General features: G+C 45.1%; 1 protein-coding gene across 1 annotated transcript in view; it reads right to left on the minus strand.

Annotated features, from left to right (window-relative positions):
- Positions 1 to 5,102: 5,102 nt before the first annotated feature.
- The window catches only part of LOC106657376 (amyloid-beta-like protein), a 43,186-nt gene continuing 22,273 nt past the window's right edge, over positions 5,103 to 26,015 (minus strand). The window contains exons 3-15 of the mRNA XM_014378871.2: positions 23,892 to 24,023; positions 20,710 to 20,836; positions 20,517 to 20,607; positions 19,168 to 19,298; positions 16,675 to 17,071; positions 15,687 to 15,990; positions 12,932 to 13,114; positions 12,702 to 12,773; positions 10,552 to 10,742; positions 8,960 to 9,120; positions 7,783 to 8,165; positions 7,552 to 7,698; positions 5,103 to 6,598 (exon numbers count right to left, since the gene is read on the minus strand). Of these exons, the coding sequence (XP_014234357.1) occupies positions 6,488 to 6,598; positions 7,552 to 7,698; positions 7,783 to 8,165; positions 8,960 to 9,120; positions 10,552 to 10,742; positions 12,702 to 12,773; positions 12,932 to 13,114; positions 15,687 to 15,990; positions 16,675 to 17,071; positions 19,168 to 19,298; positions 20,517 to 20,607; positions 20,710 to 20,836; positions 23,892 to 24,023 (2,430 nt within the window). The 3' untranslated portion in view covers positions 5,103 to 6,487. The remainder of the gene's footprint in view (positions 6,599 to 7,551; positions 7,699 to 7,782; positions 8,166 to 8,959; positions 9,121 to 10,551; positions 10,743 to 12,701; positions 12,774 to 12,931; positions 13,115 to 15,686; positions 15,991 to 16,674; positions 17,072 to 19,167; positions 19,299 to 20,516; positions 20,608 to 20,709; positions 20,837 to 23,891; positions 24,024 to 26,015) is intronic.

Genomic DNA, 26,015 nt, shown 5'->3' on the forward strand with positions numbered 1-26,015 from the left:
CGTACGTACATACTCTCTGCAAGCTCGGCAGCTTCGAGTGTTGAATGGAATAATAAAGAATTTTTTTGCCGAATATGCTTTGCGAGGATGACGACGACGACAGCTGCAGTATAGAAAATCGAATAAAAACATCAGTTTTTCGCAGTGCGCGTGAACGTTTGTTCAGCAAACATCGAAACTCGCACGGCACAGGTCGCCCGCGCGCACAACATACCTGCGCTGCACTCGTCGTCTACTTTTCCGCGCCAGTTTTCACCCCTTCTCTCGGGGTGCACACGACCCCCTTACACACAGCTTTCGCCCCCCCCCCCTCCCTTATCGGTTAAAAAAAGCTCCTTCTCAATATAATTGGCTCGCTGCGCAATCGATCGTATGTGTCGATATTGCCCTACGCGTACATATGAATTTCGACTTCGAATCAGCGGTTAACGACCAATTTATGTTTCGCGATTGTCGTACACCTCTAGTCGGGAAATTTTGGTGCGCTCTTGACACTCAGAGTACACAACCATCAGTTTGCTTTTTATTATAACCGAAAACATGACAATCAAATATTTTCAAAATTTCATCTATCTCAAGTTGTTTTGTCTGTGTCAATAATCAGTTGATTATAAAATGTGTTTCGATTTAACATAAATCAGCCAAAATTTAGTTGCAGCAAAATCTTGTATAACTGAGCTAAACTTAAAAATATATGTCACTTGCTGCAAATACATCCGCTGTACTGTTATAACACACACACGACGCCTATTCATAGATAAATAATACATAATTACGTGCTCAAGTGTTTGTATGTATAATATCCACACATATGTTTATGTGCATAATATCACGTGGGTCTTTTTTATTTTTTTACTCTCGGTTAGAGAACGGCCGTGAGAACTATATATAGCAACAATATACATCCCACATCTCTCTCTCTCTCTCTCTCTCTCTCTCTCTCTTCCTTTATTTCGTTATGCTACACTCTATCGCAGTACGGAATATTTTTCTGAAGCTCTAGCGCCTTTTCTCTCTTTCTTTGCTTTTTTTTACATTGTTATAATTGTCGTTGCTGCGGAAGTTTCCTATGTTGCAGCTCGTCGTTATTTCGCGCGGCCTCTTATGTATGTATATTGCGCGCTGCAGCGCTTTTCCAGTTGTTCGCGTTGTTACTGTTATTTTTTTTTACTCCCTCTATTCCCTTCAACTCACGTGTGTATAGGTGTATATTTTAAACTTTTTTCAAAGGTTTTTAGTCTTATTACTACTATAAAAAGGAATAATAAAAAAAGAAGCAAAATTGTGACATTTTTACTTTTCCAAGTTAATTCCACAAAATTGCGAAGTATACAAAGATATGCTTCAACGGCAATCGAGAGATTAAAAGTGCAAAATAACAACATTTGTATAATGTTTGAAAAAAGTTGTAATTAATGCAACATTTATTTTTGTTAGTTTTAAAATTTTAAGTCATTGCACATATTATCAAGTTTGTAATGAGTTTTCAATTACTTGATTCGGCAAAAGATTAACAATGTGAAACAATTTCAGGAGACAAAAATTGTTGACTCGAAAGCACACGAGACTTGTTCATTTCGTATTTAAAGTATACGCTTATAATAATGTGAATTTTTAATAGTATCGGGAGGATTATGCACAATGCAGGTAAGGTTATCACCGCGTCTAGAAAGCAAGTATCATAATATAATCTGGGTATATTGCGACGAGTCGAGTAACTCCTCGTAATGGCTCCTTCTTTTCGAAAACTAGCGTCATTATAGGAACAACAAAAAGGCCAGGTTCAATTTGCGGTTTCGATTTACGAGACATTCAAAGCGCAAGGCCAATTTATTTCTTCAAAGGATAATGTATTCGAGGGGATTTCCAAGATGGATGTGAGCTCCCGCTCGGCCCGAGAGCGAGAGAGCTTTGGTAACGCGTTTATGCCGTTCGAGCTCGCCAACAAAATGATCTCCAATTGCAACTTTATATGAGAAAAGCCAGATAAATATATCGAATTTCATTAAGCGAAAACATGCAGAAATTTTCTATTGCTTTTCTAACGAAGCATGCCGAATGAATTAAAATGTATGCTGCAATACAGAGTTGTGTAAACTTTTCTGCTGAATTAATATGGAATAACAGAAGAGCGAATATATGAGAGTGGAGGGTTTAATACTTTTTTTTCTTCGTCAAATGTATAATTGTTGCATACTTATGCGAACTGAATTCGATACGTACCTTTGTTATCGTAAAATCGGATATTACTCCGATTGTTTCCTCTTCATCGATGTGCATGCGAGTGTAATTTCGTGTTTAACGGTACATGAACGTTCGTTTTCCTCAAATGAATAGGTATCAATGTTCAAGAGAATGATGGATCGGCATTGTTTGTGATAATGAACGATGAACACAAATGATGGACAAGTATTACAAAATCGAGTAGTAATGCATCAAATCAAGTTAATCAAGAAATTTGTAAAACTAAAGTGAAAAAAGTAGTCTAAAGTCGATAAAAAGAATGCACCATTGTTGTTAAATATATTTATTAAAAGACTTAAGCAAAAATTTGTACTAGTGAACCAATTTTACACTATTTTCGAACATTACAATTTGCTATAACATTGCTTAAATATTGCACATAATATTACTTATAGTAAAGAAACACACATTAAAGCCAATTATATGGTTGGTTGCCGAAGTTTTGGATTTTTATGAATCACATGCACTTAAATATACGAAATATTTATTATACAGACTTCTTTAATCGCTAGATATCTTAATAATGAGCGAACAATGAACAATAATCTATTCATTAAATAATGAGCTTCTAACGCAATCATAATACTATGATGATATGATGTATATAAACATCTCATTGTTGATTCAATTGAAATATGAACTGTTTTGTATAGAGATTAATGGCCAAAAAGATAATTGTATAAATACAACTGGTACAGTTAGATTAAGAACATATTTGCAATAAAAAAAATTTTCACATACATCTAAAAAATGTTATCTAAAAAACCTTACTATAAAATGCATTATCTTAAAACTATATTTAATTAAATGATATTATGAAAATTGAATAGAATTATATTAATAAAAGTAAATATTTAAAAAAAAGGTCTTTAAAAAATGATAAAAAGCATAATTTTCACCTATGGCGAACCTTGTATACACTTAAAATCATACATTCACGATATTTGTTGATTATATAATGTGTGTTATGTGTGTAAGTTTACTTGTACATTTACACAAATACGTACATACATAAATGTGTATATATGTAAACAACTTTAAACGAAATCAATAACCAGTGTTTTATATTGTTTTTATCGCAATTATAATGTTCGCCATTATTATTACTTTTTGTGATTCTACAAAAAGTTTTAGATGAGACTGTTCGGTTTGCACTATTAAAAATCATACATGAATCTTTCCACTTGTCATTGAACCAATTATCAATAATCCTCGCGAAAACGACAGCTTTATATTTTTTTTTTCATTTCATTTTGCTCAATTTACGAGCCACGCAGCATACAACAAGTACGTTTAATAATTTTTTTTCTAATAGTGGTGATGATGCAACGTATCTTATAGATAATTCATGTGTGTAATTTTTTGATAAGTGGACGACGTAACAAAATAATTTCATGAGTATAATGTTTTTATTTCTGTAGTGTATGTTACTGACTGCTCTAAAAGCCATTTTTCTACATCCACTCGGTGAATATTCAAAGCTCGCAGCGAAGCTCAGAAGCTCCTCGTGCTGGATATATTCAGTCTAAGATTTAATTTTATATAACGTTTTTTTCAAGATCGTGAAAAATTAAATATCTGTGCGAGAGAAAACGCATTTTTCTCGTTAAATGAGCGAACGTAGCTGGGCCGAGTTTGATTTGAAATCAAAATTAATTCGATCGATTTTTGGCTTGTTTATCGTGACGCAATATAAACGTTGGTACGCTTTTTCCTTTTGAATTCCGTTCACTCGGCAGACTCGGTTTAATGCCACTCGAATCTTTACAGTTTCTTTTTTTTTCGACTCATCAGGTCCCGATGTAAAACACTACTTAGAGGATCATTTGTTTTATTTGCCTTAAACTGAATATCAACAATTTGTCAAAATAAGCTAATTTTTATACTATCATATACTTTATAATCTTCTTCAAAACTGAAACAGCTATACATTTGGTTCCTCAAAGTTTATTTTAAAGATTATGCTTCGCATTTTTACTCGAAATCTTTTTATTAATCATGTGTCAATATTTTTTAATCGTATTGAATAAGCTGACAATTCTAAAACTACGGTGTAGTTTACACTTTTCCAAGTGCGTCAAACAAAACGAGTTCTTATAAATATTTATCCAACTCAATGTTACATCCAAAATCAAAGTGTAATTTCGTAGCTTTGAACGATTGCTCGCTATCTCAATACATAGTGCATAAATTATTATTAAATCGATAAAAATTCATGTGTAATGTAATAATATTTCGAGTTTCATACGCCTTTGCTTTAAATTTCGAAACACGTTAGCAGATGTTTTTTTCTTATCCGCATCTGTTACTGTAGCGTACACCCTTATCTGTTAAAGTTATTTAATTATTACATCGCTGATGCCGATTTTTAAAGGTTGATTTTAATGGTATATGTATAGGTGCGCAACATAGAAAGGAAAATTCAGCTTCGCTACAAAGTATATACTTGAAATTGATGGTTAATTAGTTTAGTAATTAGTTGTGTTAAACTTTGGACGCAATCTGATTTTAAAATTACATTACAATTATAATAGTGCATTGTGTTGTGTGTGTATGTGTGATAAATATACAGATTGTATTTCTTGGAAACAACCCAATGAAAAATGCTATTTTTTTGTAAGTTCGCCTCCGATCCGAGACAGGATTTTTTCCCGCTCTCAGCGTTCTCTCTCGTTATTGCACAATGCTGTTCTTGCCTCATTTTTGTTAAAGCTATTATAATAGGATCCGTCATGGGATCGTTTCAAGGAACTGCGCTAATACCATCAAGTACCGCGTCGTGAATATCGTATTATTATTATTTTTATTCTTTTTTTGTTACTTTTGTTATACATCCATCGTTATATAATATATATTTTTGTTTGCTTATAATTTATAAACTCGAATGTGTTTTTCTTTTTTGTTATCGTATCGATATCAATGTATATATGTACGAGTAGGGGCGATCCGGGTGGGGGCGTCGGGTTGAAAGGGGTTAAAACGAATGAGTCGAGTGTTAGCGCTCGAAGTAACAGCCAACAGAAGAGTGGCATTTAAATAATAAGTGATATTAAACGTGTAAAAGCGGGAATTTTTCGCAAAAGCAATAAGCTAAATGATTAAAAAGTCGCGCGAGTAATCCTCCGGTAAGAAAATCACATTTACAAACATTCATATATCTGTAGCTTCTCTATTAATATTCGGAGTGTTTACTACTCTCTATTTGTCCCTCGGTCTGCATTAGGACGACGAGCTTGAAGAAATGCCTCGAAACAGCCACAAACTGTCGAGTGCGCGGCGGACACCCAGGAATATTAATAAAGTATCCTATTTCACGACGAGGTCGAGCAGTCAATAAGCCTCAAGCCGAGACTGATCCATGCACCTTTTCTCGGCTTGAAGCCTATCTTTCTTTCACCGAGCCTCCACACAACTCGCGCATTTTATATTAGTAAACTTGCTCTGGTCGAGATTTTTTTCATTCGAGCTCGCCGTTTTTTCATGAAATTTTCAAAATTTATTCTCACACCTCTTTCATATTTTTATCCTCCTCCGGTATTAATTTAGCTATTGCCTCGTCGAAAGTCCACAGAGTTGCTTGAATTGGAATATACAAAAAGTCGCAAGCAATACGTGATTCTGCTCAGGGCTAGCCAAGCTTGTGAACGAGTGGCTCGCTCAGTGCCAACCTTTCCTCGTTTCGGATGCTTTGAGCTGTCGAAACAAAGAGCGATCGGCAGTGGCCACTCATCGATATTCATGCGCCCGATTAATTGCATCCCAGGAGTCTTGTTATCAGAACGGAGCTCTCGACAAAGAAAAGGGTATGAAACGCGATGCTGGATTACAAATTATATGGACTTTGCGACGTGTGAACCTTTGCGAGCGTCTAACTCAAAAATGCAAAATTGTAAGAGCTATTCGTATCAACGCTGCTGTCGAGTTAAGTTATATAAGCCATTGGACGAATGAATCATGTCCCCTGTAGATGTGGAGAGTGAAGTATGTAATATATAAGTCGACGTACATACACGCAGAGGATAGGTTTATTGGCTATTGCGCTAGAGAAATGGAGATGGACGTCGAGAGGTGGGCCTCTATTCTTTCCGGAGCGGTGACAATGGACTCGCGCAGCTGGAAGGATGGATCGGATGTAGACGACTGCGACGGTGGACGACGAGGACGATGGTGGCCGGCTGCAGCGTGCGCGTACGTGTGTGCTGGGACTGCCCTATGGACTACGGAGGAGTTTCTCTCGAGCCGCTTACTCCTTGACCTCGAAGTACTTGTAGGTCGGGTTCTCGTAGCCGTTGATCTGCATGTTGGCCACGTGTCGCTCCTCCGGCGAGGCTGCCTGGTCGACTTCGATGAAGCCCTGTCGAGCACAAACGCAACACGCCCACGCGGGCTTTGAAATTTTCGACCTCGTGTGTTTTTGTTCCGACTCGAGTGTACTTGGGGCTTTACAATTGGACGCCATCGTAAAGCGGAGCAGCGGAGTTTGCGAGTTTGCGGGGGGACGATTAACGAATATGCTTCTCGCGTGGCCTTGCGTAATGTACGCGCTCGCACGGCAATCCCAAGGCAAAAGTTATTTACCGCTCACGAAGGCGAGAAAAACTTGCGACTTTGTGTACGTAGGGCGCGCACAAAGAGGCAGAGAAAAGTGCACAAGTGCCTGGGACAAAAGTCGATGGGGAACGTAGTCGTCCTGACTCTCGACGAGTCCGCGTATCGCGCGCTCGAGGCCCGAGGGAAAGACCATTAATCAGAGGCTCGTTCGGGCCTACGTGAACGCGGCCACGCGCCCGAGTCGTAAAAAAAGCTCTATTATATGTAGGATAAAGTGTCGAGAAGTGGCATATCGTCGTTACGGTAGCGACCAACTAGCCAAAGCTCGGAAGCTGTGCTGCGAGAAAAGAAGCGGAGCTTGGCCGACGGCTGCGCAAATTCCGTAATATATCGATCATATCCGATATAAATTTCGCCAGTTTGGGCGATAACTCATAACGCGCGTTATTGTCCGCCTGCGAGCTGGAACGAGCTCAGAAAAGCAACGAGCAAAGTCGTTAAACTCGAGTGACTCGAGAATCGGTACGAAATGCAGCCTCCTCGCATTATATCGTATACGGCATGACTTTGCAAGACCAGAGTCGCGCGCCCTTACCGCGGCCCGTTCTTCGATAAGATCCGAGAAATGTCAGCAATGAAAGGAGCGGGTTATGCGCAATACGGCGTCGCGTGTCTATCGACGCGTCCCTGTTCAGTGGGGCGACTCGAGTCGGTGCAAATACGTATTATAAGGCTGTGGTCGCGTGGAATACAAACCTGACTGTGGGGACTTCGTGCGCTTCGCCTCTTGAATACCGCGACGCCGACGATGGTGGCCGCCATGAGAGCGATCCCGGCGAATGCCAGAGTAAAGTAGATCGACCTGCTCTCGCGATGATAGACCTCGCGTCTCACGGAATAGCTCTGTAAAAGGAAAACAAACGAGGGCGTATGAGCTGGCATTTCTTTTCAAGACAGGGCCATGCAGCACGAGCGAATGCGACTTGCCGGCTCGGAGTGCGATACGTCGTGGGTCATGCTGTGCGAGGCGCGAATCAGTCCCTCGCTGTGCTTGAGAGCCGTGAGGGCCGCCGCCGAGGCGGGCTGCTGCTCGTGCTGCTCCTCGTCGAGCTGCTTCTTCAACGGCTTGAGGGGCGTCACGGTCGGCGGCAGGTCGATCTTCTTCTCGACCGACAGGATCTGCTGCTCCGGCTGCTTGTCGTGCTGCTGCTGCTGCTGCTGCTGCTGCTGCTGCGCGGCCATGATCGGCTGCTCCTGCTGCGGCTTCTCCATCAGCTGCTCGTGCTGCTCCTGCTCGCTTCGGAGCTCGCCTCGCTCGGCCTTGCGCTGCTCTTTGCGCTCGCGCTCCAGCTGCTTCTGGTGCTCTTTTTCTGGGTTTTTAACAGAGAGAGAGAGAGAGATTGAGATTTTAATGGCGAGCCGCGTGCGAGCGTTAATTAATTTACGCTCGCTCGCAGCTCGTTGCAGCCATCGCTATTATATAGCTGCCTGACTAGCTGACTTTGACAGTTTTCAAAGTGGAGAGGCATGTCCGCACTTAGTTTGCGCCAGGATTTCGATTAATTTCTCTGCGCCGTCAACGGATATAGCCTGCGAGCGAGCTGCGAGCGAACGTATGCCCTCGTCGACGAAGAATCGATCGTGTAATAAACCGACCAGAGGATAACGTCGCGCTTATTGGGCAGTACGCCTGCCATGTGTGTATGTGCGCATTATAATCGAGTGGATTTTAAATATAACTCTGTTCCGCTCATAAATGTGCATGCGTGTATTGCCAGTTTGTGTGCGGCGTTGAGCAGTTGACCTGCGCCATTTCAATTACTACATATTTTTTATTATTTATTCAGAGCGGTCAAGTGCTTTTTTCTCGCTATGTTTTCGCGTTCGACGCGCATTATTGCTGTCCCTTGCTTTCGAGAGCCTTCGCGTTCAGCGCGTATCATAATTTTCGAAACGAGCTTTTTTGTTTCGGTTTATTGAGAAGTTCAGAGCCACCGGCTTGTCGTGAATTTTTGCTCACGCATTCGGTTAAGATCGACAATTATTCAATGCATAAGGAAGAAATATATACGAGATGCTCTTGTTTCGCGTCCCTCGTCTTTCTCGAGTCTGTGAGAGTGGTGACGGCGACAATGGAGCAAAGATATTTATACGTTATACATACCCTGCTGCTTACTGGCGACGTCGGCTTGGAACTTGTCCAGAATGGCGGCTTCGGCTTCTCGCGTCATTGCCAAGAGCAGGCCCGGCGTCTCGTCCTTGCTGCGTAAAGCCAGAACGTAGTCATCCATCAGTTTACCGATTTTGCTGCTCAGCTCCGGGTACCTGTGCGTACAAAGCGTGCTGCGTCAATAATAATCAATATTCATAATAAATTCGATACTCTGCGCAAGCGTCAACGTCAGCAACAGTCACGATTCCGCACTAGCTTGGCTGCACTTGCAGGACTCTCGATTAACGCGAAAATCAAATCGACGACGGCTCTCGCTCGAGCTGTGCACTCGATCAAGGGCAAAATAATTTGCCCGTGATGAATAGTCACGCGGGTCCCTGACATATGTATTATGTACTGTACAAGTCACGCGCAACCGCCCGTAAATTATGACAATCATCGGAAAATTTTCACCCCAGCTCCAGTTTCGCCCGCGATACTTGCATAATTATCATTTTGAATATGCGTGTGCGTGTACCTCAACATACTGCAGAGATACAATCGTAAATTTTATGACAGTCGTATGGACGTTATCGGATAATTTGGTCCACGTGCTGCAACGAGAAGACACGACCCCAGCGAGCTAGATAGCGGCTCCAACTTGATACGTATCAATCGGATCAATTCCTAATTTGGCATTTGTTCGTTCTCCAGCACGTGTACAAAGCAGCAAACGCAACGCGCGGCATATACTTTATCGCATCTATGTTCCAAACTTCACTCCCCCGCGAGTTGGAGAGACAAAGTCGATATTGCCACGAATGCATTATGAAGACGGGACCCTTTTTTTCCCTCGGCCTTTGTATATTGTCGCCCCGGCGCAGAAAGGTACAGCTTCAAACTCGGAGGCCAAAATGTATCAAGTTCCTACTTTATAACATAAGACTTGGGTACATTTTTGCTTTCGAGTTTAAATAGATTAGCGAGATAGCAATGCGCCAAATCGATCGAGCCTGCGCTATGCACAATATTTTTTCACCTCACGCTCAAGAAACACGCTGCGCTGCATCGTCACGAGCGCGTTGCATTTACATGTAGCAAGAGATCGCGCGGAACAAACTACGTAATCGAATGAGTGCTGGGCACATTTGTGGGAAGATATCCCAGCGATCGCGAATCGAATGAAACCAACAGGCAATCAAAAAAACATCGTCGCGGGCTTTCGTTGTACACAAACGGCAGATATATAACATATAAATATAATAGGCGTTGTAGTAGCGGTGGCTCGAAACTCGAAGCCCGATTAACCGCGCTCGAGCATAGATTGCAGCTGCGCCGATACAGCCTGCTACGTTAAAAGGAAAACACGTATACGGCCACCGCAGCAGCGAGCTAGCCAGATAGCCAGCGTCGTCCATGTGTGCTTGCACGCGGCCAGACAGGTGCGGCGGCAAACCGCGCGCGAGTCGCGCGACGCCTGGCCGATAATTCCATTCCTCGAGGGTATATAATGACGCCGCGGCGCCTCGTGTATGCGCTCAGCTCGTGGCGCGCCCGGCTGGGATTAGATACGGAAAGCAGAGCTCGGGCTTGCGACGTCTTACCGCTCGAGCATCTGCAAGCTCTGATTGGTGATGCGGTCGATGTCGGCCAAATGCTCCAGGGTCGCCGGCTTCTCGCGCTGGGCCTGCTCGAGGCTGCTGTCCAGTAGATGCTTGTAGTGAGCGATCGTGTGGTGTCGATCCTTGTGCAGCGCTCGCAGCAGCTTCTGCAGGCATTTCTGGATGCGGTGCTCCTGCAATGTCAATTCAAACGAGCCTCGTGAGTACGAGCCTACTATTTGCATGTGTGCCTCGACGAAAAAAAAGAGAAAAAGAAGCAAAAAAAAAAGGCAGCAGACTCGTGGGGGCAGAGAAAGAGAGCGAACGTGTGCATCCGCACGTTCTGTACGTATGAAAATGTATATGTGTACGCGCTACCCTCGTAATGTACCTCAGCCGCCAGTGCGCGTCTATATTTGCACGCGAGAAGAAGAAAAAGAAGAAGAAAAAGAAGATGGGTCGCGAGGGATTGCAGTAACGTAGCAGTGAGAGATGTACGTGCTGAATTGGCTTGCACTACTCGCGTCTCGCGCGCGCTCAAGGCGCCTCTTCCATACTTTTGTCTATATACGTATATACTTTTTTTTTCTTGCTCAGCCTCGTCGCGGCTCGTGCAGCTCCAGCTAGCTCCCTTTCTTCGTTCGTTTCTGGCGCGGCTCGATGGCCGCGACCCCGAGCGCGCCCAAGATTTTTCTTCCGCTCGCGCTGCAGCTCTAGCTCCCTCTTTTTCATCTCTCTCTCTCTCCCTCATTCCTCTGGATGTGTGCGGCGCAACTTGCGTAGCGTACATATACGTTATACGTGTGCTACGCGGCTTGTGTATATAAAATAGTCTCGAGCGAAATATAGAGCTATATAGCAGGTCCACGTACATGCACGCGCGGAAAGGCGGACCGTAGTGATCTAGCCGCAGCTATTATTTCTCTTTTTTTCCATCTCTGCTTTTCTCGCAAAACCGCTGCTTGGGTTTTTCCGCTGCGGCAAATCAAACAGGCGTATTGTAGCGGCACGGAAAGCCTAATCCAATGAGGCGGTAACGCACCGGAGCATCGGAAACCGATACAATGGCAATTAGCGAGACAAACTCGCTGAGCTCGCGAGCGCCAAGTGAGCCGAAAAACAAACGTCAATTTGCCCGATTGAATGTATGTATACAAGCTGAAAGTTGCGTCGCGAGCCTCTTCGTTTTCCCTCAAAATTGACCTAGCGAAAGAAAAGGACTCGGCGTCGCTAGGACCAATTAACGCATGTGCTTTTAGTCCGATGCTTTAATACACCGCCCAAAGTCGTTGTCGAGTATAAGTTTTCAAGGAGCAAATAGAGAGGCAAATCATCTCTACTTTGATGCGTTTCCGCGAGCTAGCTCTTGAAACTGCCTGCACGCACGGCTGACCTAATGTACACTGCTACGCGGAGGATGCGCCACAGAGACGTATATGGACGTGAAACATACATCATGGAAGCCTGTAGCTTACTACTACGTATACGCGATACACATCTTCGAGTGGGCAAACAGTCTTGACTCGCTGATGCGCGCCACGATCCATTGGAATGATGTTCCAGATACGCAAGCTCCCGTACGTAATGCCTACGTATTCGTGTACATAATAGCTAGTGTGACTGGACGATCGTGCAAGGGCCAATCGTAATTTATTCATGAACTAACGAACCGCAGCCGGATCGAGCACGTGCCTGCGATCTCTACGCCGTTTCGGACACTATCCCCAAATCGGCGCCTGACTCTGGGGCTGGAACTCGCGACAAAAGTTTGTTAAGAGACGCGGAAGGATCGTGCATTTCGCATAATGACGACTATTACGAAAACGACGACTCGACGGCCGAGAGTACATAATTCAGTGCAAATTTATCGGCGAAATATCAGGTGGGCAGCCGGCCGTGAATGATACGGCCAAAGAGACGTAATTCACGGATACAATAATAAATGTATGCTGTATTTATAGTATTAGGAGTATGAATTTGTTGTATATGATGCATCTTGTATGTATATATTCAGAGCTGGCGCTTGACTGCGGCAAAACGGCGCCGAGGGGGCGAAGGGCCGTGTCGAGAATAGCAAATAAGTATATGTATGTATGCTATGTACATGCTATACACGCATACGTGGACGTTTATATACATAGAAATGTACTTACGTTGGGTGGAATTTCATTAAGTGCGGCGGTGTAGCAGGACATGGCTTCCTCGTTCCTTTGTTTCACCGTTTCCTGCGCGCAGTCGCGTGTCCGTGAGTTAGCGGCAACATGTGAACAAATGAAAATTCGCACGCAGCGTCGTATACAACGTGTCATCGCTGATATTCCGAGCACACGAGTTTTTCCCTTCTTTTTTTCTAGCATCTCGGATAGCCTGTAAGCCTTCTTACCTGTACGCGCTGCTGATGCATCGAGCTGAGGTGATGCTTCTCGGCGGCGCCGCTGGCCTCGAGGGCTGCCACGGTCTGCTGGAATCTCACGGTCATCCATCGTTTGAAGGCGTCAGCTGCCACGGGGTCGCGCGCTCGAATGTCCTGGTATCGCTCCTCCAAATCGCTCCAATCTTTCATCACCTGCGCCAGCGAGAGAGAAAAGGCCTTTTTTGAGAAACTTTTTCAACTCGACTCATTCGTCTTTGTCCTGGAACTTTTTTGGATTTAACCCCAGTCATAATCTCCGACATTATATACACCTCTGCAGGAGCACGTACAATATATAGCACAGCGCTGCGCAGGCCAGCTACCGGCGAGTCGAGCTTTTATCACGGCGGCGTTCGTCGAGCGAGGAAAATTGATTTAGCTATATAGGGCGCTACATGTATCGTAATTGCGATCCAACTCCATGCTCGCTCGTTTTATTATCGAATTTCCTATCTCTATCTCGTGCAGACAGGCAATCGCTTTTCCGAGCCTGATTGAGAGCTGTGAAAAGTCGCGTACGCGCGCAAAGGATGCGAGTCCACTCGCTCGAAACTTTATAATAACGTCAATGCGCTTAGTTTGTCGCGTGCACTTTCGCTCTTTTCTCAGGATCGGCTCACTTTTACTCCTTCGTTTAAGCTTTGAATTAAGTCCAAGTCCAATAAATATTACTAATAAAATATATCACCATCAATCATTGTTCGAGTGGGAAAAACATTGAGGTAAAGCAATTTTTTCGTTCTTTGCGCTGTAGCTGACGAAAAAAAATGTAGTCCCTGGCACGAACGTCACTGTGCGGGCAGGTAAATATCTTTTTGATATCTAGTAGCACAGCCATCGTCAGAAGAAAGGCTGCATTGAATGATATTTTGAAGGTTTGGGATGGGTTAAACCCCTACCCTTATAGATTTAAAAGAGCCCCCATGCTCGTCGAGTATTGTTAGCTGCGGCGTGAAATCAAAAACACCCGAAACAGCGATTTCGTAACGAGATATCGAATTGTATAAAAAGCAAAAGCACGACTTGACTCGCTTGTAATTTGCATCGAGCGCAGAAATAGAAAGAAAAAAGCTGAGACGATATCGAAAGAGAATTTCGTATCGTAATTGAGATATATCGAATTGATGAAATATTCGTATATAAATGTATGCTACGCTCGGGCAAGCATTCGTTCATTTACAAGGGGAGCAAGAGGAGCTCGGGTATCCGTACAAAGGTGAAAAGTCGGAACAAAATAGAAGAACAGAATCCTGTGCACAGGCATATTTACTAAAACTCGTACATGTGTGCGCGTGTGCATGTGCCGGGCACGTCGTTATATTTTATCTCTCCTATGCGCTGCAACTCCCCATGTGCAACTCCGGATTTCCTCGGCACAACTTCTTTCTGACATTGCTCTATATGACTCCGACGCTCGAATCAATACTGCTACACTATAGTGTCGCTCGTATGTACCTACATTATTTCATTTTGCTATATAATAGATGCAGCCTCGAATTTGCCATTTGGTCACTCAGTTGCGAGCGCGCGAGAAATAAACACGTAAAAAGCTCTTTTTTATAAATGTATCAATGTTTGCAGCAAGTTCGTGTGCACGCGGTACGAACGCGAGAGATCAAGACTCGAGTCAAGACTGCCAAACAAAAGTATACTCCAGAAGTGCAATTGCAAGCTGCCACTAGTTGGAGATCTTCCTATTCATGCTAACGTTCCAACGGCTTATTTCGCTCACGTATTACTTTTAATTGTGTGTCTTGCCTTTTATTTCTACTGAAATAGGCTCGTCGAAAAGTCGCATTTAATGCTGAATTTAATCGATTTGGCGGTGGTGTAGAGTAAGCTCGAGCTACGAGCTTAACAGCTTCTCTCGACTTTGGCTAGAAAAGCTCCTTGAATGGGCATATATTTTCCGCGTATGCAGCGCAATATGGGTCAGACATAGTTGAGGTCGACGAGCGATATTTCAAGTCGAAATTGTGCCTCTCCGGCAAATGGACGCTAAATCTCTTGAAAATATTCTTACATCGGTTATGTCGAGGCATTTGCGCGTCTTCGTCGTCGCCAAGAGAGAAAAGAAGAGCAATGGCAAGAGCGACGCTATAGCAGTGAGCACTCGACACTCGACGTCTCTCGCATCGGTACAGGTCAGCGATATATAGATATAATATTATATTCCATTAGGCGCGGGTAAAGTGTAAAAGGCTAGTAGAATATTGTAACGAAGAAATAGCAGGGCGCAGTATTGCAGTGGAAGATGCAGAAAGATGCCAATCGCATAAAAAATATTAGGTCCCGGCGTATACGTAGGTATAGAAGCTGCGATTGGCCAGTTGAAGCACGTAGTCTCTGCATCGCGTCACAAACATCGATCGGCCGTCCGCTACCCGCGTCCTCCGTTCTCTCGTCGCAAGCTGCCGCTCTACGTTATGTAGCGTGCCAAAAGCTCCAAACAATGCGGATCTAGAGCCGCGTCTGCTGTTGCTCTCTCTCTCTCTCTCTCTCTCTCTACATAATAAGCTTATATATGGTATAGAGATATAATGTACAAAGGAGCCGCACAGACTATTGTGCGATACATAGGTATATTACAATGGAAATCGATTGAGACAGAGACGGTAAGAGAGACAAGAAGCGAGACCGATTTCGTAGAATGAGAATAGAGAGAGAGAGAAGAGCCGTCCGTCGGAGCTGGCTGTGGCAAAGTCAAGCTCTGCAATCGCCTTACCTTGGTCACCTCCTCCTTGTGAATCTCCTCCAGTCTCATCTGCGCTTGCTTGTAGCTCTGATGCTCCGAGCGAGGATCGAAGTGGGTCAAGTACGGATCGGGAGTGCCGTGCGGCACGAAGGCGGCTATCTGTGGCGGTAGGGTAGTGCTGCTGCCACCGGTCGCCTGGCCAGCAGCGCCGGTCGACGAGCTGCCCGGAGCCGATGTGCTGCTGCTGCTGCTGGCGGGGTTCGCGGGACTGTCCATGTTGCCGTCCTTGGCGCCTCCCGTGCTCGTGATCGCTTGGCCGGTCGTCGACGAGCTTCTGCAATTCAAACGACCGAGTCAACAGAGCCGCGCAGCTGCTGCGATAGGCCGTCAACCAGCTGCAATAATAGCGCGCACGAATAGTCGCGATCGCGACAAGCGTATCTCGTTTGCTAGGCGTTTTTTTTTTCCTTTACGCATCCTCTCGTTCTCCGTTATGGTTATTGTTTCGAGCTCGCGAGCTTGACGTCGTGACATTTAATCCGAAAAAGGACGGGCTCGCGCGCTTATACAAATAGATACACAGACGGATCGTGTGGCCGATTGATATTTTAGCCGTGGATTATCCGGGTATTACAACTCGCCCGTGCTCTGCTAAATATCCGGATTAATTTCGCAGATTCATCATTCTCGCTGGGCGCTGTAATATTTTGCATATAGGCCAACTAATTTCGCCGCTGGTGCTAAATCACGCGGCTATGTGTGCGTAGAGGTGGGTCGCTCGGCAACGGCAATAGCAGCGAGCCGACGCCGCTCTCGGGCAAAACCGCTACGCTGTACAGATCGTGTACGTAACGTGTACAGTTGTACCGGCGGCCCCGAGATCAATACTTAGATACGGGTTTTGCGTTCGTTATGTAGCGAAGCCGAAACTTGACGATTCTCCGATAAAACGGCCTAGTCGGCGAGTCGTCGCGCGCGCTGACTCTCCAGAGTCGCAAATGTCAAGGAGTCGACGTACCTCGTGCTGGCTTCGTAATCCTCGAAGTACTCCTCGTTACTGTCGTCCTCGTCGTCGTCGTCCGGCTGATCGCCGAGCACGTCGTCGATGTTCTCGTACGAGTCCGAGTCGTCGTCAGCGTCGTCGTCGCCGCCGCCATCGTCGACGTCACCGTCGGCCACGATGCTGATGCTGCTGCCAGAACCACCTGCCACGCCAGCTCCGGTCATGCCGCCGGAGCCAGCGTTATTCGAAGCGGCCGAAGATGCACCGGCGACGGAACCAGCGGCCCCCGGAACTGCCATCTCGTCCTGCTCCGTCTCGTCGTTTATGTTCTCGTCCTCGTCCTCGTCGCCGAAATCGTCCTCGATGGGCTTGGCCACGTGCATCTCAAAGTGCTTTTTCAACTTCATGTTATCTGCAAGAGAAATAATGTGCGTCATATTATGTACAAGTATATGTGACTTCGTTAACGATTCCAGTTCGAGCCGAACGTGTATAGTCGATACACGGAAAATCTCTATTTGTATGTATAATGTAAACGCGAGAGTATACAGCTCGCAGCTGTGGAAAATGGAAACCTTAGCAGCTCGATTCGTAGACGTATAATACGAGTGCAGTGAGCGTATGTACGCGTGTACGTGTCTGTCTGTGTGTGTGGGCGCGCGTAGAGCTGTATACCGGGAGCACTCGTTAAGTTTTAATTGATGAGCGCAGTAGCAGCGTTTATACTTTGAACTTGGGGCGTGTGTGCGCGCACAGTTCAAGAGCAATATATATGCAGGAGCTTTTGGCCTTTTAGTTAGCTAAAAGACTACTACCACCTCGAGTTGCGCGCACCACTACCACTCGCTCGCTTCTATACCGCACGCACACACACACAAACGCATCTGTACATATAATATTATATACGCTCTGCTTTTTTGCTCGACTTTTTGCTACCGATGCATCAGAAAGAACTTGCAAACTTGTCCAACAGTTGCAAATTTTTCATTTTTTAAAAGCTCGAGCGCGCGTACGAGCTCCGCTGCAACACGCTCATGGCTACAGCTCGAGCAAGCACTCGAGCAGTTAATTAAAGGCGTGCGCGCAAATCAGTAGAATTAAAGACATTTCGTTTATTGGCTTCGTTGCTGAGTGCAGCAACCACTGCCGCAACACGACTTGGCCGCTGCGCTCGAAAAAGTCTCCAGCGAAAGAAATCGAGAAAAGGTCGAGTTAGAAAGCTCGACTTTGGAGTTTCCCAAGAGGCAAATGGGATGAGCTATACCGTTGCAAGAGCTGCATTTCATCATTATTCATCACTATACTCGGCTCGAAGTAAAAAATTTATCGTAGAAATTTTCCTGATCGCGGACGAGTGGTGGTCGAGTAAAATTTTTTTTTAAATTTACTTCAGTGAGTCAAGTTCGAGCTGTGCGGTTCGCTTCGAGGGAAATGTCTCTCGTGTCTAAAACGACTTTTTCGACATCCGCTGGGATAATAAACATTTAATTATTCTTCTTGAGACGCGGAGCTGCTGCGTCGGGCTTGCAGCAGCGAGTCGCGAGAGCAGTCAGTCGAACGCGGGTGACGTTTACCTATATACGTACTATTTGTTCTTGAGAATATTGTTCAAACTTTAAAGTTTCTCCCTCTCTCTCTTGCCCATGAAGCTTTTATTTACATTGAGAGAAGCAAAACTTTTTTCATTAAAGTTACTGTCGCGCTATTTGCACGTGGATTATACATATATATCGTACAAATACGCGTATAGGCGTACAATGTACATGTAGAGCAGGGGTTTGGCTATTTTATGTCGTTAGAGAGAGCGAGTGGACGGCGAAGCCAAGCGCCCGATCGCGTTTGTGTTTTGCTCTATTTATCCACGTTCGTGCCAGTCCTGCGTTTTAATACGCTGCTGCAGCAACGCCGGCAGTGGCAAGACCTTTCATTACCGTTAATTAAGAAAAGCTGGGGAAATGCGCGAAAGCGAAAATCCCATCTCTCTTTCTCTCGGTGATGCGCCCAGCTTTTCTACGTACACACGCACGCTCACAAGCTATAGATGTATATTATATAGCTTGCATAGGCGCGCACCGGGTGACGCAGTAATTAACGAGCGCAACGTACGAGTTTTTACGTATGCGTGGCCTGCTGGCCTTGTATTCGTGGCAATGTGTGCAGCTTCGAATTGAGTTAAGTTAATGATAAGTTTCACCGCATTATCAAAGTGCGCGAAAGCTCGAGCATCTCGAAAAAAATAAAAGAGCCCAGTCGCAAGTCGATTTCAATTATAGTCTCTCGTAAAGAAAGCAGCAACAGTGTTTCTTGTCGCTATGTACCTCAATGAACTAGGCCAGTCGAATAATAATAAAAGTGAGCTTGCGAGTAATAGTTGCGTAGTTGCAACTTCTCGCTGCAGTCATGCACTCGGTATCTAGCTTTAGTACACTACTCTAGTCTCTCTTTGCTAACGAGAGAAGACGAAACGCGCGTTGGCTGACAAATTATTATTGTTATTATGATACGTACCTTTCAAGTGTTTTGGACAGCAGACAAACTCGACTCCGGCAAAGACCGAGATGCCGCAGGGCAGGAGCATGGCGAAGCTGCGCAAATTCATATTGCGCTCGCGACATGTATCCGCCGCCGTTGAGTTCCATCTGTGAATTGCCAGAGAAATTATTTAACGCACTCGCATTATGTATGTGCTAAATACTCCTGCTCTCCATCAGCATGTGTATACGGATGCAAGCTCGGATCTCGTTAGTGTACGGATATTTTTTGAGCTTTCGTCGCTAATAACGTACTGCGGCAGTAAAAAAATACGGAACGCACGCAGATCGCATACGTTGCTGAAAATATACGTGTCTGTGGCTGTACATGTGTGTCGGGCAAAACGTGTCCAAGTATCGTACGAGGCTGTACTTATCGATTTTCCACTACTGTCGGTTGAAGCGAGCACTGCGCTGCCTGCACACACAGGACTGCATTTGCTATTAGGCGCTGCTGATCCGCTATACTCCTCTCGCAGCAGCAATGCAGCGCTCTCGCGTATACAGAGCTCGAGCTTGCGACCGACCAAGCCGAGCTTTAATTAAAGCTATATATGTACGCTCTCGCGGCCCGAACGCGTCTACGCCCGTGGCGAGGCTTTTTCACTTACCAGCGCCTCCACTCGTTAGGAAATTGCTGCACTAATTTATTTAATGCACATACTTTTTTCCGTACAAAGTGATTCGCCGAATATTCGACAGATCGGTGTAAAATATATTAACAATCTGTTCTTTTCCACGAGCGCGCGCACGAACGGAAAAAAAGGAAACGGACGAAGGCTGCTGCAGAGCTCGAAAAATTGAGAGCACTTGAATATTCATCGAGCATTTTATAAACGAATCGCTCTCTTTGTGTTGCGCGCCGTTATATCGCGGCGAAAAGTTGGCGAAATGAAAAATTGTTGCTCTCGGTCGGGTCTCTTTCCTTTTTACTCGCGGCTGCTTTTATTATTATATACTGTATATATGTATTGCATGGCAGAGCTCCCAGAGCAGCCTACATACGCTCGATTGGAAATTTGTCGCGATGAATAATTTCGAAGGCGCGTGCACATTTGCTGGAGCCGTCATTATACATAAATAACGCGGAAAATATACATACGTGTAGCGAGACGAGCTGCCGATATCGCGTATTATATATATCGCCCGTGGGTAAGCAAGCGCGCGAGCGTGAATTCACGCGATATCGAATAGCTCGCGACGTATTTATTGCGCACGCACTACCTACAGTCGCGGATCTCTGTGCGCGTATATGCGCTCGTATTGCAAAGTGTAAAGTATCGCAGCTCGAGAAGAGCCGCGCGTAAGAGAATTAAATAAATTCACCTGTAAGATTCCCAGCATTTGGTCTGGTTGTGTAAATGGTCGAACAGGCAGCCCTCGGGCACGAGCAATGCATCACTCTGGAACGGACCCTCTGTAAGAGATTAATGCACAGCCATTGTAAATTTTGCTCGGCTGCGTTAACGGCCGTATCATCGTACGGCAGCGATATATTTTGCGGCTCGCGTACACTCACCCAGACATCTGTAGGGCTTGACCCATCTCGAGAGCTTGCACTTGTTCTTGCCTGGCTTGCACCAGCCGGTGACGCGCACGTAGTGCGTCGACTCGACGATGTTCGTGATGTCTCGCTTCGGATAGGCCTGTGGAGCAGAGAGCAGACAAAAAAAGACACATGAGAATCAGTCAGATATGTGGAGCATTTCCATCGATATCACACATACGCTTCGATATGGGTAAGGGAGGGAAAAAACTTGTTCGTCTTCTCGGCGCGCTCACCGTACTTTTCGAGCCAAAAGTTCTCTCGACGATTGGATTTCGGCATCGAAAAAAAAGAAGATGAAGCACGATTCGGCTCTGCGAAGCTCGAATAAGTTTTCTCTTCTCAAATACGTTTATATATGCTATACGTCACTATAGCGTCTGGATTACATGTACATATATATGTGTACGTCAACGCTGAGTACTGATACAGATCCGGCATTGTAAAAAAGTTGTATTTTTTATAGCCAAGTGTACGGAGGGATACGGAACGTCGACTCGAGAGAGAGAGAGAGAGAGAGAGAGAGAGCAGTGAAAAAGACGCTCGAGTATGTGAGAGGGAAGTAGGGTCCGAAGCCCCAAGCTGTAGCGCACACTGCGCGTGCAGTCCGTCGTCGCCAAATGTAAATGCTTCAAAATAAAAAGTTGAAAGCTACGGTATGCAAGTAGACGATTCGCTCGCCATGCAGTTCAGCTCTCTCTCTCTCTCTCTCTTGGCCTGTTCAAACAAAAATGTTCTACTGCTTCGGTTTGCGCGTACATTACCGCTCTTTCTTTTTCTGCATCTCTCTCTTCCTCTCTTCTCCTTCCAGCCATTTTTCTTTCAAACATTACATGGCAGACAGCCGATATTAGTCGTGAATTTTTTTCAACGGCTTTTCAAGAGCGTTAGTTTTCAAGCTCATCGAGTTTCTCCATTTCAACCAAGATATTCATATTCTCGGGGATCTGTGATTCATCGAAATCTATATCGCGACGGCTGGAACGGCGAAGCCAAAGATCATCGGTTTTATCGCGAAATTAAACCGGTCCGGGGTGTGCGCGCAGTTATAGCGCGAAAAGCTCAATTTAACGAGGTAGCTTGCGAGGAGAAACGAATCGGTTAACAGCGAAATCGACCGGTTCAATGAGAACAAACGTTACAGGAATGTGCAGCAGCATCTCGTGAATGTGCATATAATCGCCGTACGCTGCACACTGCGAAAAGACTATTAAAATTCTACTCTGGTCAAATTAAAACTGGTCGTCGTTTCCATGTACTAGGGGGGCTATATCCATCTCCTTATGAGTTAAGTATCGCCAATTACAAAATGTCGTATTATATAGGATCAGCTTAAGGCAATCGAATAGACACGCTGGTGGTTGCAGCTATTAACTGACGAATTGATTATTATCGTTTGGTTTTAAAATGAGTTTTATAATCTCTGAGCAAACTGAGCGACTGTCATGCGTGTAAAAATTTGTACGGAATGGGCTTACGGGAGGGAGCAGTTCCCGTTCGGCAAATTGCATATAGGCGAGGGGAGAAGAGACGAGAGAACGGAAAGGGATGACGAGTTTTGCAACTTTACAGCCGTCATCGCAGGAGTCACGAGCGCGTACGAAACGCAATTATCTGGCTGATACAGAGCAGGCTGCTAAGCTAGCTCGGAGTTAAAATTCAATCCGCTCACGCGGTCGGTAGGCCGCGCGCTCGAACCAGAGCCAAGAGGACGGATCATTAAAACGTCCGCGATCGCACGAGAGAGGCAGAGGCAGATAGTACGACTGGTATTCGTCAGCACTTTGGATGTAGTGGCAATGCGCACAGCAGCTCGCGCAGTGCACGCGATGTCGAGCGATGATCGCGAGCAAGCTCGAGCGCGTGAAAAGCTCCGTGAAAGCGCTGATACGCGACTCGACGCTACGGCAGACGGCCCGATGCAGCAGCTGCACCCAAGCTGCAGGTATACGCCCGCGACGAGTATAGGTCGAGCCGCGAATGCAAAATACGTGTACGTGCTCGAGTTGCAAGCTCGAGCTCCGCTCGCGCGTACATTACAATATTTCATCCAATGTGCCATTATAGCTGTGCGTTTATAATATTTCTCGATTTTGATCCGCTACCGTAACGTACAATATAAATAACGCATGTGGGCGAAAAAAAAAACAGCAGAGCCGAATGGTTCGCTAGTGCGAATATAAGATACTCGCGCATACGTACGTGCGTAACGATGCGAGTGTACGCGATGCAGCGAACGAGCGAGAAAAGTTATGCCACGGTGCATTACGTAAATAGCCGATCGCTCGTAATCGATAAAAGCTCGATGCGTATGGGAGCTCTCGAGGCTCTTTCGACCAATTATCGGATCGCCGAGCTTTTGCTTGTCGCGTTCACTTTTATGACCAATCGAATAAAATCGACTCCGTTGCTGCTGATGTTGCTCGCGTCCGTGTAAACTGTTGCGTACGTATACGAAGCTTCTAACGATACGACCGTGTGCGCGTGAGCTGCCTATCCAGTCGTATATATTCATTTATATACCGAGCGTATTAATAAAATCGAGCTTCAGCCGAAGAGTAAATAAGGAAAAGAACGCGTAAAAATTCGAGCTTTATGCAGTCGACATGTGGATATGAAAACGACGCGAGCTAGATCTTGGGAAGATTATACACGCTTGCTGCTCCTTGTGTCAAGGCTTTCTCTCTTTCTCCCCGTCTCCATCTTATGTGCTCTATTTACAGAGCAAAGCCTCGCGGCGTGGACAATAGTCGTCGTCGTCGTCGTCGTCGGCGACATCGCACGCGAACATAAGAATCCTTTCCAAGTCCTGTATGCGCGTATGCATAGACGCGCGACACGCAGTTCTCAACGACGTCTTACGTAGCTCTCCTCTTTTTGATACCTTTGACTCTCGCGATATTATACTTACAGAGAGATGTAGACTCGAGGTTCTCTCTTTTTCTGTGTGCATCGACGTGACTCGGCGCACAGACAGCTGTGGCCTAGCACGCGCCCTCAAAGCCTTACAGCGTCAACATACACCGATGCAGCTTTAAGATTGTATATACTTACTTGGCTCCATCTCTCTTTTCTTGCTTTCTTTATACCGCGCGCCACTCCACTCACTCGCCTAATGCATAACTCGCTCAAACTATACATACACGTTGGCGTACCTTTTTACAATACTGTAGAATATCCAGTTTGTCGGTCATGCAGCTCTTGGTGTCCATCGACGAGATCCAGCGGCCTTGTTCGCCCATGTGCTGGGCCAAATAGGCCTCGCCGGCTTCGCATAGCGTCGCCACCTGCCACATACAAAATAGCCTTGTCATACGCGATTCGGTCTTTCTCAGAATATAATATAATATTATAAATGTATAACTATATCGTGACTCGCTTGTATACAGCTGAAAATATGTTCAGTATTCACTATATACTGCATACACGATGCGAGCTGTATATCTATATTAAGAAGGAGAAATTATAAGGGCTTCTTATTCTTCGAGTAGGTGGGGCCGCATGGTATTATTAACCAAGACACTTTTATACATCGATACCGCTTCATAGGTTTCATATAATAAATGCGTGCTTCGACGCTCGAGCGCGCCACACGCTCAAAATCGATACTATCAATGTTACGTGCTCGAATAGTAAAGCTCCTAACGCATTATATAGCTACTGCATAGTGGCCAGCTTTAGTCGCGCTAAAATAATCCAACGGCGGTCCAGAGCAAAACTTTCCATTCTCACGGTTCAATGGTCGATCTCGCAAGTCCATTTGAATTCTTTCACCCTTATATACAGCGGCCGGAAGAAAATCGCATTATGCACGCCCTGCTATTTTTTCATATATAGTTGCACTCGAATTTATGCACGACTCGTTTTCTTATCAATTCTCAACTGCAAGCGAGCAAAACGGCGGAGCTGCTGCGTGCTACGGTGTATATTTGCACTTAATTTATTTCTCGGCATCTTTTTCCAAAGTAATCCCGCCCCCTATAGCCAGCCAACTCAGTGTCTGAGAAATAGTCGCGCGTCTTGCATTTCGCAGCCGGCAGTGTGCAAAGTATTTTGGTAGCAGCATCCCTCGCGCTTATAATAGCTATAAGTATAAAATAATATCCGCGCGAAGTGGCATTTATGAAGTAACTGTATGCAGCGGGGTGAGCGTTTTGTCGCTCCGGTCCATAATGGATGCCAAGATCTTTCGTACAGTTTTAATTAAAATATTACTCGTAGTTCAGCGACTCGAACGTTGGATAATTTCAGGCGTGAGCAAACGAACGAACGAACGAAATATAACGAGGTGTTTATAAGCACATCGCGCGCTCGTAAGCGATGCGCCCGTCGACTGCGACGACCTACGACTGCTGTACGAATTTACAACTTGGACGACCCGAGAATGTACACGTATAGTGCATACGAGCGACGATGTAACATATTACATTATGCAGTTGGCTGTGTACGCGCACGCGGGCAACTTTTTAATATATAATAACTTATATTGTACGCGAGAGCTATAATAATTTTGTGTGCGTGCAACGCGTACTTTTGAGCATTACTCGAGGCCTATAATTAAAATGACTTTGTACGAGCTGCGCAGCTGGCTGAAAAAAAAGCTCAAAGCTCTTTCCACATCGAGGGGTAGCGCATTTGATTTTGTTTAAAAAAATGTACACTCGCACAAATTCGAGCTTCGAGGCAGCGTGGCAATGCGCATTTACAGCTTAAATCTTTTTTCTTTCTTTTTTTTTCCTTCTTTTTTGCGTTACTTTTTTTTACGACTGCGCGCAGGCAGTAGTGTAGAGTAACAGAAGCGGATGGCATAGATTTTACGAGGCTGGCTTTAAGTGAATCGAGAGCTTTTTAATACATAAAAATGTACGTATATATGAATACGATTCGATGAAAGCTAAAAAGGAAATTGAGTCACAACTATATTATGTACTCGCTGAACGACACGACACATTGTATATATTGGCTGGCTCTCCGAGCGCAGGCGAACAAAGAGGCTGGTGCGCACCGAAGCGACGCGGAAAACGGATGGACTCGATAATAAACACGTGATAGGTATAAAATGACATTTGTGCCGCGAATGAAAACTCTTACAATAACTCGATCGGGGCTGAACGAAGCAACAGAAAAAGAGAAGCTCGCGAATCCGAAAGCTGCCGGCGACTGGATAGAGGGAGGACGATTAAAAGTCTATACAAAGTGCATATATCGCGCTGACGTCGATCGAAAGCAAAAGCAGCAGCAGCAGCAGCAGCAGCAGCAGCAGCCGCAGCAGTAGTTGC

This window comes from Trichogramma pretiosum, unplaced genomic scaffold, assembly GCF_000599845.2.
Source record: "Trichogramma pretiosum strain Unisexual culture from Peru unplaced genomic scaffold, Tpre_2.0 scaffold81, whole genome shotgun sequence".
NCBI lineage: Eukaryota > Metazoa > Arthropoda > Insecta > Hymenoptera > Trichogrammatidae > Trichogramma > Trichogramma pretiosum.